Below are 17,127 nucleotides of genomic sequence, written 5' to 3'. Positions count from 1 at the left end.
TATCTATGTGGTTGCTAGGAGTCAAAAACAACTTGATGGCACATAATCAATCAATCAATCAATCAATCAATATTTATTATTAAATATGTAAGGAGCTTCTGAAGGGCTTGCTTTCTTTCCCTCTCTTTGCACTGCTGTTAACATTTGGCATGAAATTTCACTCTTCTCTAGGATGACTCTTAGCAAGAGGACAATCAGCCAGAAGTAGCATGGCTTTTGGCTATCTGGGATAAGCTTAGCCCTCTGGAAATAAGAACAGGGAAATAAGCTATAGGCCAGGAATAAATCTGATCTAATCAAATCTGCACTAATTCAATGCCATTTAAGATAAGTGGCAAGGTAGCCATAGCCATTGTTGGTAAATGCCCTGATATCGAAAAGGTTAGCTCAAACTGTGAATCTTCAACTGTTCAATCAAAAAACTCAGAAGATGAAAGCACCTTGGTTCTGCTTTCAGCGTATCACGGAAATCTTGCAACAAGTACATTTCTCTTGCTATTTTTCTGACTTTCAGAGATCTAGGTAAAATGTTAAGCAAAGATAATATCCAGAAAGCAAAATTAAGATCATTTCATCATTATCACACTCATTTTTATTGTAACTGCTATAGTTATGTATAGTACAGCCTTTCTCAACCTTTTGACCCTGGAGGAACCCTTGAAATATTTTTCAGGCCTCGGGGAACCCCTGCACATTCAGGCTCAAATTTAGGCCAGAAGTTACAAAATTATTATATTTGTTCCATGTGTAGGCCTGTATATATGCATTAACAGTGTTCCTAAACTAAAAATAAAGAATGAAACTCACCTCTTTAACATGAAGTTGCCTGAATTTGAAATATTTTTTAAAATAAATTGTGATCTCCTAGAGAACCCCTAGTGACCTCTTGTGGAACCCCAGGGTTCCATGGAACCCTGGTTGAGAAACCTTGGTATAGTATGTATAAGTATAGTCCTTGTAAGTTTTCTGGGCAACAGACAAGACTTTCATGCAGGAATCAAGTTTAGTTATCTTGCAAAGAAATGGAACAAATTAATTTAGCATGCAGAGGAAGAGCTGCTCATTCCAGCCATAGCTGCACAACTAAGTTGGGATATCTAAAGAAACCTTAGGCTTGTACCAGATACCCAGAAAGGCCAGGTGGAGACTAGGGCCACAATTCCTCCATCTACTTCTTCCCAGTATGCATTCATTTTAGCCAGATGAACTTTTCTTTATTGGCATAGTGTCTAAATGCAAACAGGAGGAGAAATGCATACCACCCTTGAGTTCCTGGAGGCAGAATACAAATCTAAGAAATAACAGAAATATAGTTCAATGTCACAACCAGGCTGGATCCAAGGACAATAAAATCCAAATCCAGACTTACATTATCAATTTCAGTATCAATAAAGCAAATAACCATTTCAGTATCACTACAGCTACATTTATCCTTCTGATTCTTTGACTCTCTTTCTATTGATTTTCTCATTGTCTGAGTATGAACATTCATTGGGGAGGGAAGCAGAAAATCAGCAGGTGCTCCATCGACATGCAGGTGTCCCAAAACATAAATCATGGAGCTTCTTGGTGAAACTAGTTCATGTCCTAGGCTGATTGCTCCCATTATTCACAGGGTTCTTCTAAGCAAGAAGGACTATAAAAGGATTCCTGTTCCAGCTGTACTTTGCTTGAGAAATATGTTCTTCCTAAATCTGAGCATGATCTTGAAGTCTTTGATTGCCCTTCTAGCTTGACTTTTAGCTACTTCCCCATCCCTGCTCCAATCCTGATCTGCTTTCTGGCCCTGATTTCCTGCTGGCTTTCCTTCACCCCACCTTAGTGTTCATCCTACAGGATAAGTCATAAAACGATACCTCCAGTAGTGAAGGCAGGCTGCTTTCCAATACCAATTACTAAGGATCATGAGTCTTCTACTTCTCTCTCCTTCTTAGCTTCTCAGAGGGGCAACTAGTTGGCCAATGTGGGATCAGAATGCTGGATTCTAGTCTTTATTCCTAACTCCCTCATGCTGACTTGTCTTGCAGCACTGCTTCCCAGCTAGTTCCACACTAGCGAATGAGGGGTGTTTTATTAGAGTGTCTAAGTGGATACTGTATGATAATGTCAGAGGGTAAACTTTCTGAACTGCACAAAACTGCTTATTTTACAGGTTTAAAATTTTTCCTGCCTTACATAAGCAAGGTCAAGCTGCCATGGAAGTAGCAGATCTTCATGATGTTGGCGAGACCTACATTCCTTATGAGGTAACATCCTCCCTGCATCAAAAATGAGCTTTGACGTATATGTCAGATGTCCTCCAATTATGCTGATTCACTCAAGGATAAAAATAATGAACTCCTCCAGGCTTTTCTACATTTAGAAAACAAGAAGAATCACACTACCACAACATTATCAAAGGGTATCCTTGCCTTTGATAAACTGGTGCCTATCAGTTGTGACCTCTCTTCCTTAGACAATCTGGCATTCCCGCTTCCAGAGATGACAGCCTCCATTTCTGTATCTTGATGATTGCAAACTGATTATTCAATCAGCTTATATTCCTTAGAATTTGGTGTAATCTATTTAAGACCTTGGTTTTGCTTGCTAAAAGCCTCTGTATTCTTTTACTAGTTTAATAAAGGATGCTGATTTTTCTGAAGCCCTCCAGTCATTTAGCTCAACTTCTTCAGGTGAGTTTTCCACCATGATTGAGAGCCATACTCCCAGAACAAAGAAATGGGTGGAGAATAAACATTTATTTTAATTAATTAAAATCTCCCTAAGATAAATACATATAGTTTATTTATTTAATTTATTTATTCAATTTGTCCCCACCCATCTCCTCCCATCGAGGGACTCTGGGCGGTTTACAATAATCAATTAAAACAACCTTGCAATAAAATAGAATATACAAATATAAAATTATTCTAATAAATAAATATAAATAAGAGTAAAAAAGTAAAGTTAGCATGAGTATGTTCCATGTCATCATTTTTTTTGTCATATTAAAAAATACTATTTAATAGCAAACTCTGGAGGGCGCTGAGGACTTCACCCAAAGCTTTGCAAAGGGAACAAGTTATGTACAAGTTTTGCGGTATAAGAGTGAAGTGAGCTACCAAGGAATATAGAATTTTGCCAAGACAACTCACTCTGCATAACAAACACTCTCTTCCAACAACCTAAGAGACGGCTTTATACATGGACTTCACCAGATGGACAACACTGAAATCAGATTGACTACATCCTTTGCAGCCAAAGGTGGCGGACATCTGTACAGTCGGTAAAAACAAGACCTGGAGCTGACTGTAGTTCCGATCACGAACTTCTTCTTGCACAATTTAGGATCAGACTAAAGAGATTAGGGAAGACCCACAGATCAGCTAGATATGAGCTCACTAATATTCCTAAGGAATATGCAGTGGAGGTGAAGAATCGATTTAAGGGACTGGACTTAGTAGATAGGGTCCCGGAAGAACTATGGACAGACGTTCGCCACATTGTTCAGGAAGCGGCAACAACATACATCACAAAGAAAGAGAAAACCAAGAAGGCAAAACGGCTGTCTGCTGAGACACTAGAAGTAGCCCAAGGAAGAAGGAAAGCAAAAGGCAACAGTGATAGGGGGAGATATGCCCAATTAAATGCAAAATTCCAGAGGTTAGCCAGAAGAGATAAGGAATTATTTTTAAACAACCAGTACGTGGAAGTGGAAGAAGACAATAGAAGAGGAAGGACAAGAGACCTCTTTCAGAAAATTAGAAACATCGGAGGTAAATTCCAGGCCAAAATGGGTATGATCAAAAACAAAGATGGCAAGGACCTAACAGAAGAAGAAGAGATCAAGAAAAGGTGGCAAGAATATACAGAAGACCTGTATAGGAAGGATAACAATATCGGGGATAGCTTTGATGGTGTGGTCAGTGAGCTAGAGCCAGACATCCTGAAGAGTGAGGTTGAATGGGCCTTAAGAAGCATTGCTAATAACAAGGCAGCAGGGGACAATGGCATCCCAGCTGAACTGTTCAAAATCTTGCAAGATGATGCTGTCAAGGTAATGCATGCTATATGCCAGCAAATTTGGAAAACACAAGAATGGCCATCAGATTGGAAAAAATCAACTTATATCCCCATACCAAAAAAGGGAAACACTAAAGAATGTTCAAACTATTGAACAGTGGCACTCATTCACATGCCAGTAAGGTAATGCTCAAGATCCTGCAAGGTAGACTTCAGCAATTCATGGAGCAAGAATTGCCAGATGTACAAGCTGGGTTTAGAAAAGGCAGAGGAACTAGGGACCAAATTGCCAATATCCACTGGATAATGGAAAAAGCCAGGGAGTTTCAGAAAAACATCTATTTCTGTTTGACTATTCTAAAGCCGTTGACTGTGTGGACCATAACAAATTGTGGCAAGTTCTTAGCGATATGGGGATACCAAGTCATCTTGTCTGCCTCCTGAAGAATCTGTATAACGACCAAGTAGCAACAGTAAGAACAGACCACGGAACAACGGACTGGTTTAAGATTGGGAAAGGAGTACGGCAGAGCTGTATACTCTCACCCTACCTATTCAACTTGTATGCAGAACACATCATGCGACAAGCTGGGCTTGAGGAATCCAAGGCTGAAGTTAAAATTGCTGGAAGAAACATCAACAATCTCAGATATGCAGATGATACCACTTTGATGGTTGAAAGCGAAGAGGAACTGAGGAGCCTTATGATGAAGGTGAAAGAAGAAAGTGCAAAAGCTGGCTTGCAGCTAAACCTCAAAAAAACCAAGATTATGGCAACCAGCTTAATTGATAACTGGCAAATAGAGGGAGAAAATGTAGAGGCAGTGAAAGACTTTGTATTTCTAGGTGCGAAGATTACTGCGGATGCTGACTGCAGTCAGGAAACCGGAAGACGCTTAATCCTTGGGAGAAGAGCAATGACAAATCTCGATAAAATAGTTAAGAGCAGAGACATCACACTGACAACAAAGGCCCGCATAGTTAAAGCAATGGTGTTCCCCCGTAGTAACATATGGCTGCGAGAGCTGGACCATAAGGAAGGCTGAGAGAAGGAAGATCGATGCTTTTGAACTGTGGTGTTGGAGGAAAATTCTGAGAGTGCCTTGGACTGCAAGAAGATCAAACCAGTCCATCCTCCAGGAAATAAAGCCAGACTGCTCACTCGAGGGAATGATATTAAAGGCAAAACTGAAATACTTTGGCCACATAATGAGAAGACAGGACACCCTGGAGAAGATGCTGATGCTAGGGAGAGCGGAGGGCAAAAGGAAGAGGGGCTGACCAAGGGCAAGGTGGATGGATGATATTCTAGAGGTGACGGACTCGTCCCTGGGGGAGCTGGGGATGGCGATGACCGACAGGAAGCTCTGGGCGTGGGCTGGTCCATGTAGTCACGAAGAGTCGGAAGCGACTAAACAAATAAACAACAACATCAGAAGTTTAGGATGTACTGATATCCCAGTATCCTAGGACTGTCCCCAGTTCTGATGAGTGAGAGGACTTCTTTATAATCTTCCTGGGAATTAGGCTGGGATAGAAATATATTCATATTAATAAGCCATGCAATTCTCTCTTTCAGTTGAGAACACTGAAGACCAGAGTTCATAGCCTTAAACACTTAACTTGGCAATAGAACTTTAGATCTCTTGCACAAATGCAGTGAGCAAGGCAAGAACATTCATTTCCACAGGCAGCTAGAAAGGAACAGCTGGTGCTGGCAGATGTTGCCCATGATTAAATTCAGAAGGAATTTGACACATAAAGCTGGAGCATCATAGCTGGGGGGCAACAAATTCTCCTCCTCCCCCTCCTTAATATGTGTCACATTTGCAGCCAATTTGGCTTGAAGCCAACCTTCTTATAACTCAGTTAAGGACTTCTGGATCACTTAACAGTAGTAATATACATATATATTAAAAAATAATTTAAATCATGAAGCTTAACAAAGATTTGAAATGGATCCTTTGAGTTCCCAGAAGCCACAGTAGTTTAGTGGACAAACAATTATCCTTAGTTGTGAGAGGCTTTGACATACCTGAACTACTCATTTTAAAGTCCTATTGGAAATCTGATAAATGGTAGGGACAGACCAAGACACTGTCCCATCTTGGGCAAATCAATGAAAGGTACTCACTCCTGTCTCTAAGTCGAGCACAGAGTCTCCAAGATTGGTCTAGTCAGGCACCAGAGGCAGAAAATCCCACTAGTACCACTTTATGGGAGGAAAAATGCATCAATAATATTTAAAATAGCTAATAATTTGCTGCCCTTCCATCAAATCCAGTTCAGTTTTCTGATGGAACCACCACTTATTGCCTAATGGTAAAGCCATGGAATTTTAAATTCAGTCTATAATGTAAGCCCTTTTGGATAGGCTGAACTCCTCAAAAGTGTTCAAGAGAAAGATTTATTCATTTATTCAATCACTCTATCAATAATAGTTTGAATTAAGAGCCAGAAGTTCTGCTAACTCAATCCTAACTTGGTTTGAAGTCTGTTTGTGAGTTAGCCTTCAGTAAGCTCTCCAGGAAAAAAAAAAAAAACAGTTGTGATCATGATATTTTGTAAATCCACAGCTGAATAAATCTGACATTTTTCCATTTTCAGCATCATTGAGAAAATAACATCAATATACTTCTCCATCACAAGTGAAATGACTTTTACTGCCTTCTGTTTTTGAACTTTTCTTCCTCCACCTTTCTACTTTATATATATATATACACACACACATATATATATGTGTGTGTTGGATGTAGTTACAAAGAACAATTCTGAGTGAAGCGAAAAGGTTCAGAATCATGATACCTTCCCAAGCACAGATGCTTGTTCACATACTGTGTAAACCGGATTGTTTTTGTAATGAATTCATTTTGACAAGAGTTCATTGGAAGCAGGTTTGGACCCTATGAATCATCCCAGTTAACACATGCAGATGCTTCTCACAGATGATTATTACCTCTTTTATAATGGTCATTGCAAAGCACTCATTTTCGAACAGTAGGGTGACAGTAACCCAGTGAATTTCTTTGTTTAATAATTGCATGGCAATATTTGAACAATCCACATAACTAGAAGAGTGAAATATCCAAATTGCTGAAGCAAAAACCTGTACTCTGAACAATTCAAAAGATTCAAGAGAAACCAGACTCTGGATGAGATAAAAGAACCAGCTATTTCACTGTTCTTCCCCTTCCTGCTTTTCTACTTTTTCCAGCCAACCAAGTTTCAAGTACAAATTTGAGTATTCATTCAGACTGTGGATTTTGGAGGCCTTTTTGCTATACAAAGTAAAACTTTAGATTTCCAAAAAAAGGCTATCATGGGTGCCAACATATTGGGTACACCAGCTACCTGGAATGTTCCCACTATCGTCATTCTCTGCCATCTTTGTCACAGCAGTGATAATGGGAACATTTAACGAATTATTCCCTAAATCCTAATCTTTTATGAAGACAGCATCATCCTGAATATACAGGACAATTCTAGGAAATCACAACACCCTGAAACCTCCATTTTAATATATCATTATGTAGCCATGTATAGGGCTGAGCTGTTAGACTCTGTAATATTTTTAATTTAAGAAACATCTCAAATGGGCACAAATTCACTTAATAAAAATGAAAGTGTGCCACTCTTTATAAAGCTCCTCTTCTAGTAATTATTTCAAAATAATTTCCAGTAATCATAATTATGAAAAGCAAACAATTATCTTAGAAAGTGAATTTTTTGGCAGGCTAGGGCCTGCTGAAAAGGATGTAACATTCTGAATTGCTGCACACTTGTAATTATTTCTAATCAGTTTTCATAACATTGAACAAAACAAAATAAAGCCTTTCACATGTAGAGTGCCTGTTGTATTCTGGGTTCTGTTCAGCTTGCATGCAGATCTGTATTTGTTGTTTAAAGCATGGAATGAACTTCAGAGATCTAGGGACTGGGTCAATACCTCTGAGAATATAAAAGTGACTAGTCAGAAGAGTTGACCACAATGAAACCTGAATATACTCATTATCCCCATTTCCACTCCTTCTCTCACTTCTAATACCTATAATGGAATGGTGATTTTAGGTTGATTTGAAGAACCCATTTGCTTTGAACATTTCAAAGGCAATAGATAAGACTGGAGCTCTTCCAGGGTGCATCCGTTATCAGCCAGGTGCAAGCAGAGAAAGCAGTAAGTCTCCCCCAAACTGGACAAGGAAGGGAGGAGGAAGTGGTCAGTTATGCAATAGGAATTGATAGATAACAGCTAGCTCACATTTCTCCCCAGCTCCAGTGAAAGTGCTCACCTTTTGGGAGTGTTTAGCCCACCCAAGGGTGTGAATAATTATTGTTTGCCAATAATCATGTACCTCTTTGTTCTAAACATGTATAAAAGTTGTGTTGATTTGCAGGCTCAGCACGCCTATGGAACTAAAGTCATGGGTGCTCTTTCTTCTACAGAATAAAGCTATAAAAGAGATTTCTGCCTTGCGTGTTAATTGGCAAAGAATGCCAGGTTTTAAAGAACCCAGAGTTCCTGGGACAACAGCTATCTCAACTAATCTCAGATTTCATCATCTGCAACAGCTCTCTAAAACTGCACTGTGGTACTCCAAAACAGAAGCATGGCTGGGCAACCAACTGGCCTGTGGGCAACACTGGTAGTAAGGCTCTAAGCAAAAAATATCTCCTGGTTCATAGACGCATTATTCTATATATACATACATCGTCTTCCTCCTTCTCTCCCTAGTAGGAAATTATCCCCTCCAATGGAAAACAGATGCTCTACTGGTAAGTTATTTATGACTGGAGCAGCATATAAGCAAGTAAATAAGTCAATAAATAACTGCAGTCAGAAGCCATGGGGAGGAAGGAAGGAAGGAAGAAACAACCAGGTATCCCTCTTCCTCTCAAGGCCATGCTATAGATCACCAGTTTCTTGCTTCCAGTTGCAACAGGAAACCAATGTTCTGTGAGCTGGAAAAAATACAGGCAAAGGTAAGAAGTTCTTAGCTGCTTCATTTTAACTAGATTGTCGAGCAACACATTTTGAAGGCATATACATGTGTACCATTCACCCCGCAATTCCACTGCTTCTCTGTCCAGGTGTCCCGCTGTTTCCGCAGAGTCTTCTGGATGACATTTCTCTTGTAGATTATATGTGGATGCGCCCCTTCTTTTGATTCATATTTCTTCACTGGTTCAATGAAGTAGTCTCCATCAGGCAAGTGGAAGTAACCAGTCTGAGAAGAAATATTTGGATGTCTTGTAATAAAACACATTGAAGTTGCACATGCATACCCGTACACATACACATACGTGCAAGCACAAAACTGTGACCCTGCTTGGGAGATGACAAGTTAGCTGTTTTGGAGGTAAAAGCAGAAACTTGTATTCTGGAGCAAATGTTCCTCGAGCAGCGATTATGCTGCTAGGAACTACCATACCTTGTACTTGCAAGGTTTCCAGATTGAATGGCAGGGCTACAACTTCACTCTGATTGTGAAGTCCAGTGTGAGTGAGGATGTTGCTTCATTGCCCTTGCTCTGACTGCTCTGCAAGTTTATAAAAAATAATTCCTAAAGTTGGCTCGTGTTTCCAAAAATGTCATTGTCACTAATACCTGAACCAAGAAATGCAGGATGACTTTGGGTTCAACGTCTTAGAGCCAACTTTAGAATTCAAAAGCTCTGCGGAGAACTTCCAGATCAGTGGGACATCTGGAGCGCACTCTCTTTGCCCTGATACTCTCAAATTACGATTGCGCTTCATTGCAGTCAATGACATCCTGGACTAAGTATTATATTGTGAAGTCTTTGGCAACGTCAAAACACGTTTCCCTGCTTGTTATGGTGTAGAGCTGTTCAGTTTCACGTTTTCTTGCCTGATTCTTTCACCATTTCATCTGGAACTGCCCACACATTTAGAAAACTTGAATGAATTTGAGGTAGGGATGAGAATAAGATCCTTTAATGAAATTCACCTTTCTGATATTTGATGCCATTCTAACAGGAAACAAAGCACCACTAGCAGATGGGAAAATGCCTATACTCTTTGAAATTTATTTTTTCCTAAAAAAATTCTAACAGTAAGAACAGTTTCAGAACTAATTATCTGAAGAGGTGGTGGACTTCTCTTCACTAAATGTCTTGCAACAGAGATTGGACAGTCGTATTTCAGAGATCCTTTAATCTGGATTTCTGCACTAAGCCAGTCAGAGTTCTGATTTATCGCCACAGATAAAACACCATGTGAGCCTTGTTCTGCTATCGAGAAAATGCTTCATTTACAGCATCGTAGCTAGCTTGATCTTTTAAACAGTTTGTAGCAGGCATTTCACTCATAATTTTCTCATTAGCTGTGCAACTTTGATGAATGGAAACTCTGCATTTACCGAAAATTGCAGTTCTTCACCTGTTCCCAGGCTTGGGTGAGTAATTACCTCCTTTTTTTTTTCAGTTTTCTGTTACAGGCTCATGTTGAACATATTTATATACAAAAGCAACAAGGAACTTGTTTTTATACTAGTCTGCTTCCATGCCATAGTGACATTTTTTTTACCCATTTTAAAGATATTAATAAGTAAAAGGTTAATTAAACTCTGGCTAAGAACTCAGCACATTAAAAGAATAAAAATGTATAACACCGCTTTGCAAATGCCAGCTGGTACAGTTGCACAGCTGGAGATCCTTTTGGAAAGCAGAGAAGGAACAGTTTAGCAATGTGCATTTTCATCGTGGCAAAAGCAGCCAGATATAAACTGATCTGCAGGAATTACAGACTTCCTGTAAAACTGTAAAAATCATGAAATGTACTACCCAGAGACAAATCAAAAAAGTCAAGACGGTGTGATGGAAGCCCCGCCCTTTTTTGCTCACATGGGATGTAAAAAGGGGCGGGCCTTCACCTGCACAGTCATGGCCACCAGCTTGACTTTTTAGACTGGAAGCCTGCTATTTACAGAACACATTCCTCCTCAGGAATATTGCTATCATTCTTCTTTTGAAATGTAGATTATAAACTCTTTAGAGCAAATATCTATCATTTCACCTTAGACTTCTCTAGATAAGTATTATTTATAAAAAGCCACAAGCTCCCCTCAGCCCTGCTTTTTTAGCATTGTGAGACTTCAGATCATATGGCAAAGTATGACACTGCAGTACAGTTCTGTTATGAAATCTTAAGGAAAATGCATATGAAACATCCACAAACCTCATTTTCCTTTTCCTAAAAAGCCCCCAACCCTGCATGAAAAAAATGGCTGAAAATTTCTGCCCCACCCTTTGCGATGACTTCACCACAGACTCTAGGCACTCTTTCTCAACCTTGGCAACTTGAAGATGTGTGGACTTCAACTCCCAGAATACTCATCCAAGCCTGGGAACAGCATGCTGACTGGGGAATTCTGGGAGTTGGTCCACACATCTTCAAGTTGCCAAGGTTGAGAAACACTGCTTTAGGGCCTTGGAAGGCAAGTGGTTGTTCTTCTCTGTAAAACCTCCCCACAAAGAAGATTCTCTATCCCACCAATTATAGATTAAAATTTAATTATTAAAAGTAAGTGGTATATTTATTTTTTGCCCAAACCTAACTTTAATGAATGCATTTGTTTTATTTATGGGGGAAGGTCTCATAATTTAAGGGGTTCCCTGCTTTGCAAAGTTTGAAAAGTTTGTAATTCAGTCAATATATATCAACTCCAAAGGCATGACATCAAGGGGGGGGATGGTTTGCGTAAAAGAATAGCTAATATTAAAATTAGAATCACATTACTTTTTAAAAGCTAGGCTGTAGCTTCATAATTTGGCTGAGTATGTGGTAACTAAGCAACTGCAAATAGGTCCATATCAGATTTTTAAAAATCATAGAACTTCAAACAACATGCTGATTATTATTTTCCTGATTCATACAATAAACTATCAGTAAATTAACCAAATAAGCTTGGCCTATGCCACATACCAAGCCACCACAAAAAAACAAAATGAAGCAAAACTAAGGTTAAGACTAACCAAACTTAGCATGCTATATAAACTGAGGCACTATGTCTAACTGATCTGGTTAAAATTGTAACTTTTGAAACCTCTGTACTTGCTGGCCATCTAATCTGGACCCCATCTTATTGCAGGAAAACTACAGTAAAAGGACCCACAATAGATTGCTAATCTTGAAAACCTCCAACAAGGGAAAGCTGTGAGATGAGCAAGGGAGGAATGACCAAATGGGCATAACACTTATCAGCAAATGCCTAACTAACATGTCAGATTTGGGGATTGCAACATTTTTCTAATGGCTTCACTGCAATTTGCTATAGAACCTGTTATATCTCCCCTCTTCACAATGTGCTCCATGCTGAATTGCTCTTACCATCAGGGGCCTAAAGTCTCATGATGTAGCCCATCATGATGACTGATGAGTTGTAGAATGGGAGATTTCCTAAAAAAAACCCCACAAGTCACCATGTCACCACAATGGAAGAAAAGTGGAGTATAAACGTTCTAGATAAATGTTCTTCTCACCTTAAATCTGCTCACCAATCTTTTCAGCCCATTGGAATATCCCCTACTCCATCTTCTGGGGCAGCTGCAAAGCCCAATTATTCCTCCTCTTTCTATTCCTGGAGTTACAGTTCTATTAGTTCATAATGTGGTTAGTTTGGTTTTAGTTTAATGATCTGTGCAAACCCAACCATGATTTAGGAACTATGGCTTGACAGAGTGGCTGGTTTTACACATCATGCTAACCTACTCTAAAATGGAGATTGGTCATCTATGGTTTGGCAGACAAATTCATCTCCAGGAAAACTTTACCCTTTATGCTGTGGAACCCAATCATTATTTTAGCATGTTGTGTGAATAAGGCATAACCCATAGTATGGTTTACTTATTGGGGATAAGATGTCATTGAACATGGTAATTGAGTTTTCTTGTGTTTTCTTTAGAATTTAGGATTAAGCATGTTTGGTGATCCCAACTAAATATAGGATTAAAAAAAATCTATCAGGAGCAACCAGATGGTCAGAAAGGTCAAGATGGCAGCTCTGACTGTGTGATTGAAGCCCCACCCCTTTTTAAAGAGTGATGCAGGGATGGGGCTTCAGTTGTGCAGTCATAGCTGTCATTTTGACTTCTTTGATCCCACTCCAGATGCCCCTGGATTCATTTCTTCCCCTTAATAGATACTCATTTAAAAATGTACCCTGTATTAGCACTTCATTCTACATAGGTTGGAAAGTATTTATTGAAATAATATATAGTTGTGTCCTGAATTAGGAAGGAGGGAATGGCAAGCCACTTCTGAAAAAGCTTGTGAAGAAAACTGCAGGGACTTGTCCAGGCAGTCTCCAAGAATCGGATATGACTGAATGGAGTGTGTGTGTGTGTGTGTGTGTGTGTGTGTGAGTGAATGAATGAATGAATGAATGAATGAATGAATGAATGAATAAATAAATAAAAAAAAGAATCGGATACGACTGAATGGATAATATATATATATATCCTGAATAAAACCAGGTGTGGGGGTGGGAATTACAGATGTAAAATTAGCAACTCCTTCTTAATTTCCTTCTTATATAGCACTATTTTTTTTGTCGGCTCACCAAGGTTGTTGGTACAATTTGTGCAGACGTATTTCCAGTTGGAAAAGGTGTCTGTTAAGTGCTGCATACAATTCTCATAATGTGTTCATTAGTTACTGTGCCCTCTGTGTCCTCTGGAACAGCCCAAAATGTAATAATTAAAAACACATCTGCTCAGTGTAAACCATCTTCCTACTCAAGCATTACCTGGCTATTTCCAGCCAGATCATATTGCAAATATATCCTTTTACAATGTAATAACTTTCACAATGTATACAATTTGTTCTCTTGTTAACAAAGATTGGGAACACCATAAACTTAACAAAACAATTAGTAATGTTTCATTAAGAGATAAGGTCATAGAATCCAAGCTAGAGAAGTAAAGGAGAAAAAGTACTGCTCCATTTTTAAAACGGCAATACCAGCAAATAACATTGTCTCAAACAGAGCTAAATCCTCTATTCCCAGAGCTGCTGAGCACAACTATTCTGAATAGCACAGAATTCCCTTTAATGTAGATTCCAGAGGGTTCCTTCAAACCCCTTGGATATAGTCCCAAGGTTCTCTAAAATTTCCACCAATGTGTGGTATGAACGTGAGAAGAGATTAGTGGTTAGATATCTGGGAATTATTGTAATCATATTCATGATATTTAATCGATTTAATTTAAGCCCCAGCCCACCACTCCTAAGTTAAAACCTTGGGCAGAAAACTGGTACATGCTTCTGCTCAAAATAATCAGGTTGGTATAATTTAAAGAGTATCTGAGATATAAGTGACATACCTTGCAATAACTAAAGGCTGATGATAGTGGCCAGCCAAGATGCCCTGCCTTCTGAGATAGAAGTACTCACAACCATGTCTGCCACCTCTGATATCTTTGTTGCAGTGATGCAGTCAGGTAAATATCTAACATGATGCTGGTGTTTCCAACTACTGGTACTTAAAACTCAATATAAATGTTGCATGTGCCCCTCAACATTTTGCAAGGCTTCCAAAAATTCCCACTACTTGTAACTGTTCATGCAACAGAATTGCTATTAAACACATGGAGAGTAATGTTTTAACTTTAATTGATTATTCTGAATTAAATTAAATTAAATTAAATGGTTTTGTCTTGGGCCTGCTAATTTCTGGAGCTCAGCTTCCTAAACACCACTAAGGGCAAGTGAGGTCCTTGCTCCCAAACCTGTTATGGACACTTCCTTGCGTTAAGAGAAACAACAAGAACACAGTACAGTACACCACTGTGCCTGTTATTAATAGTAGGGATGAATAAATATTTCTCAGCCCTAGACATCTTTGTGCCAGTTTAATCTCAGTCCCTATTACAACAGTGATTGTTTTCAGCTGCTTTGTAATTTGGTTTATTAAATTTCCCAAGTGCTGGGAACAAACGGTCCAGTATGCTTTTCATAATAATTTGGAACATAGAGAGGGTGCATAAATATTGTATCTAGGTACTCCGATTACAACTGAAAAGGAATCTCTCCCCTCCTATTTAGCATCTACATGAAACCACTGGGTGAGATCATCCGTCCCCATGGGATGAGGTATCATCAGTATGCTGATGATACTCAGTTATACATCTCCATCCCCGGGGGAAGTAAGTGATGCTGTGGCTGCCCTCTCCAGGTGCCTGGGGGCTGTTGGGGTCTGGATGGGGAAACAACAGGCTTCAGCTGAACCATGGTAAGACAGAGTGGCTGTGGGTTAACGGCCCCTCGGCTCCTAGGAATTTGCCATCTTTAGTTCTGGATGGGGTCGCACTGCCCCAGACGGACTTGGTGCGTAACTTGGGGGTCCTCTTGGACTCACGACTCCTGCTCAAAGAGCAGATGGCAGTCGTGGCCAGAAGGGCCTTTGCACAACTTTGTGTTGTGCGCCAGTTACACCCCTTCCTGGAGCGAGAGGCCCTTCGAACGGTCACTCATGCCCAGGTCATCTCCCATATAGACTACTGTAATGCGCTCTACATGGGGCTACCCTTGAAGAGTATCCGGAAGCTACAGCTGGTCCAAAATGCAGCCGCTCGGACGATTTTAGGTGCTTCAAGATCAGCACATATAACACCTTTTCTCCGCGAGTTGCATTGGTTGCCAGTTTGCTTCCCGGTCCAATTCAAGGTGTTGGTTATCACCTTTAAAGTCCTACATGACATGAGCCCAGGTTACCTACGGGACCATCTCACCCCTGCTACATTAACCCGTCCCACCCGATCATGCAGAGAGGGCATGCTGCAGACCCCGTCTGCAAGAGAATTCCATCTGGCGAGGTCCAGGAGGTGGGCCTTCTCTGCAGCAGCTCCCACCCTTTGGAACACCCTTCCCCCAGAAGTGAGGTTAGCCCCCTCCCTCCTGGACTTCAGAAAACAGCTGAAGACCTGGTTTTGCCACCTTGCCTGGAATAGGGAGGGGAAGAGCCATTCTTGGGGCTGGTTGGTTCCCTAATTCTGCCAGGACCGGATTTATTTCCTCATGGTTTGAATCAGATCAGCCGTGGCTTGGACTTCATTGCATTTTATACTGATTGATTATTGGTAGTATTTACGATTTTATCGAAATTTTAAATGGTTTTTATTGTGAACCGCCCAGGGTCCCCTGTGTGGGGGAGATGAGCAGTGATAAAAATCTGATAAATAAATAAATTAAATAAAAGCAACTACTTCTAACTGAGGAGAAAACTGTAGAATTTTAGATTACTGTGCCCTGTATTTTGTAAAGGCAATCTTATTTGGGTGCATATACAAGACCTAGGAGTTCCCACAACCTTCTACATTTGTTTCTTTGTATATTCAATTTGTAACAGCAAGAATAAAAACATGTAAATAAAAACAACAAACATAAAACCTTACTAAACATACTAAAAAGGTTAAAATTAGCATCTTGAACAGAATCAATTGATGAAACAAGGCTGTCTTTTTTTGTTTTTAGACATCAGCCTAATTCTTCCTCAGTCCACACACGCTCAAGGGAAGTGAGTTGTCTGAATCATCAGTCACAAGTTCAGTCTGCAAGCTGTCACTGCTTGCTTAATTCGTAACGCAGATGGCACAGAAACAGTCACCTCAGTCAGCAGATTACAGAAGAGAAATGCAAGAGCAGAAGAGTGAACTGTGCTTGAATCAGGAGTTTGCTAATCTGTTCTGCAAAGAAGGGGGTTGGTAAGATATAAGAAGCGTTCTCTTGGATCAAAGATGCAGCCGTATAAATTGATGAAATACATGAATAATCCACCATCCTGTTTCATACAGTTATTAACCAGATGACCATGGACCAAGTCATGAGCCAGGGGTTGGCAGCCTATGGCCTGTGTGACCCTAGTGCCTCACTCCCTCTCTCCAGCCCTCAAGAAAGGCAGTTCGTTCCATTTGAAAATCAAGTATCAGTGAATAGGCTCGGAAAGTTTTAACACACTTGTTTGACTTGCCTTCCCCGCAAACTAGGCCAAAACATTCAGTTCTGCATCCTTGACTGATGTCACTATCTGACCCTCATACCTCCTCTAGCTCTTGGAGACCAAATACACACCCACACACTTTCCACTGTATTTTCTCCTTGATTTAACTC

General features: G+C 40.0%; 1 protein-coding gene across 1 annotated transcript in view; it reads right to left on the bottom strand.

The window, feature by feature from the left end:
* The window catches only part of ADAMTS12 (ADAM metallopeptidase with thrombospondin type 1 motif 12), a 177,879-nt gene that overhangs the window by 115,709 nt on the left and 45,043 nt on the right, over nucleotides 1-17,127 (bottom strand). The window contains exon 3 of the mRNA XM_063295767.1: nucleotides 9,056-9,227. Coding sequence (XP_063151837.1) covers nucleotides 9,056-9,227 — 172 coding nt within the window. The remainder of the gene's footprint in view (nucleotides 1-9,055; nucleotides 9,228-17,127) is intronic.

Source organism: Candoia aspera, chromosome 2 (genome assembly GCF_035149785.1).
Source record: "Candoia aspera isolate rCanAsp1 chromosome 2, rCanAsp1.hap2, whole genome shotgun sequence".
Classification (NCBI taxonomy): Eukaryota; Metazoa; Chordata; class Lepidosauria; order Squamata; family Boidae; genus Candoia; species Candoia aspera.
This window is presented reverse-complemented; position numbering and strand designations above follow the sequence as displayed.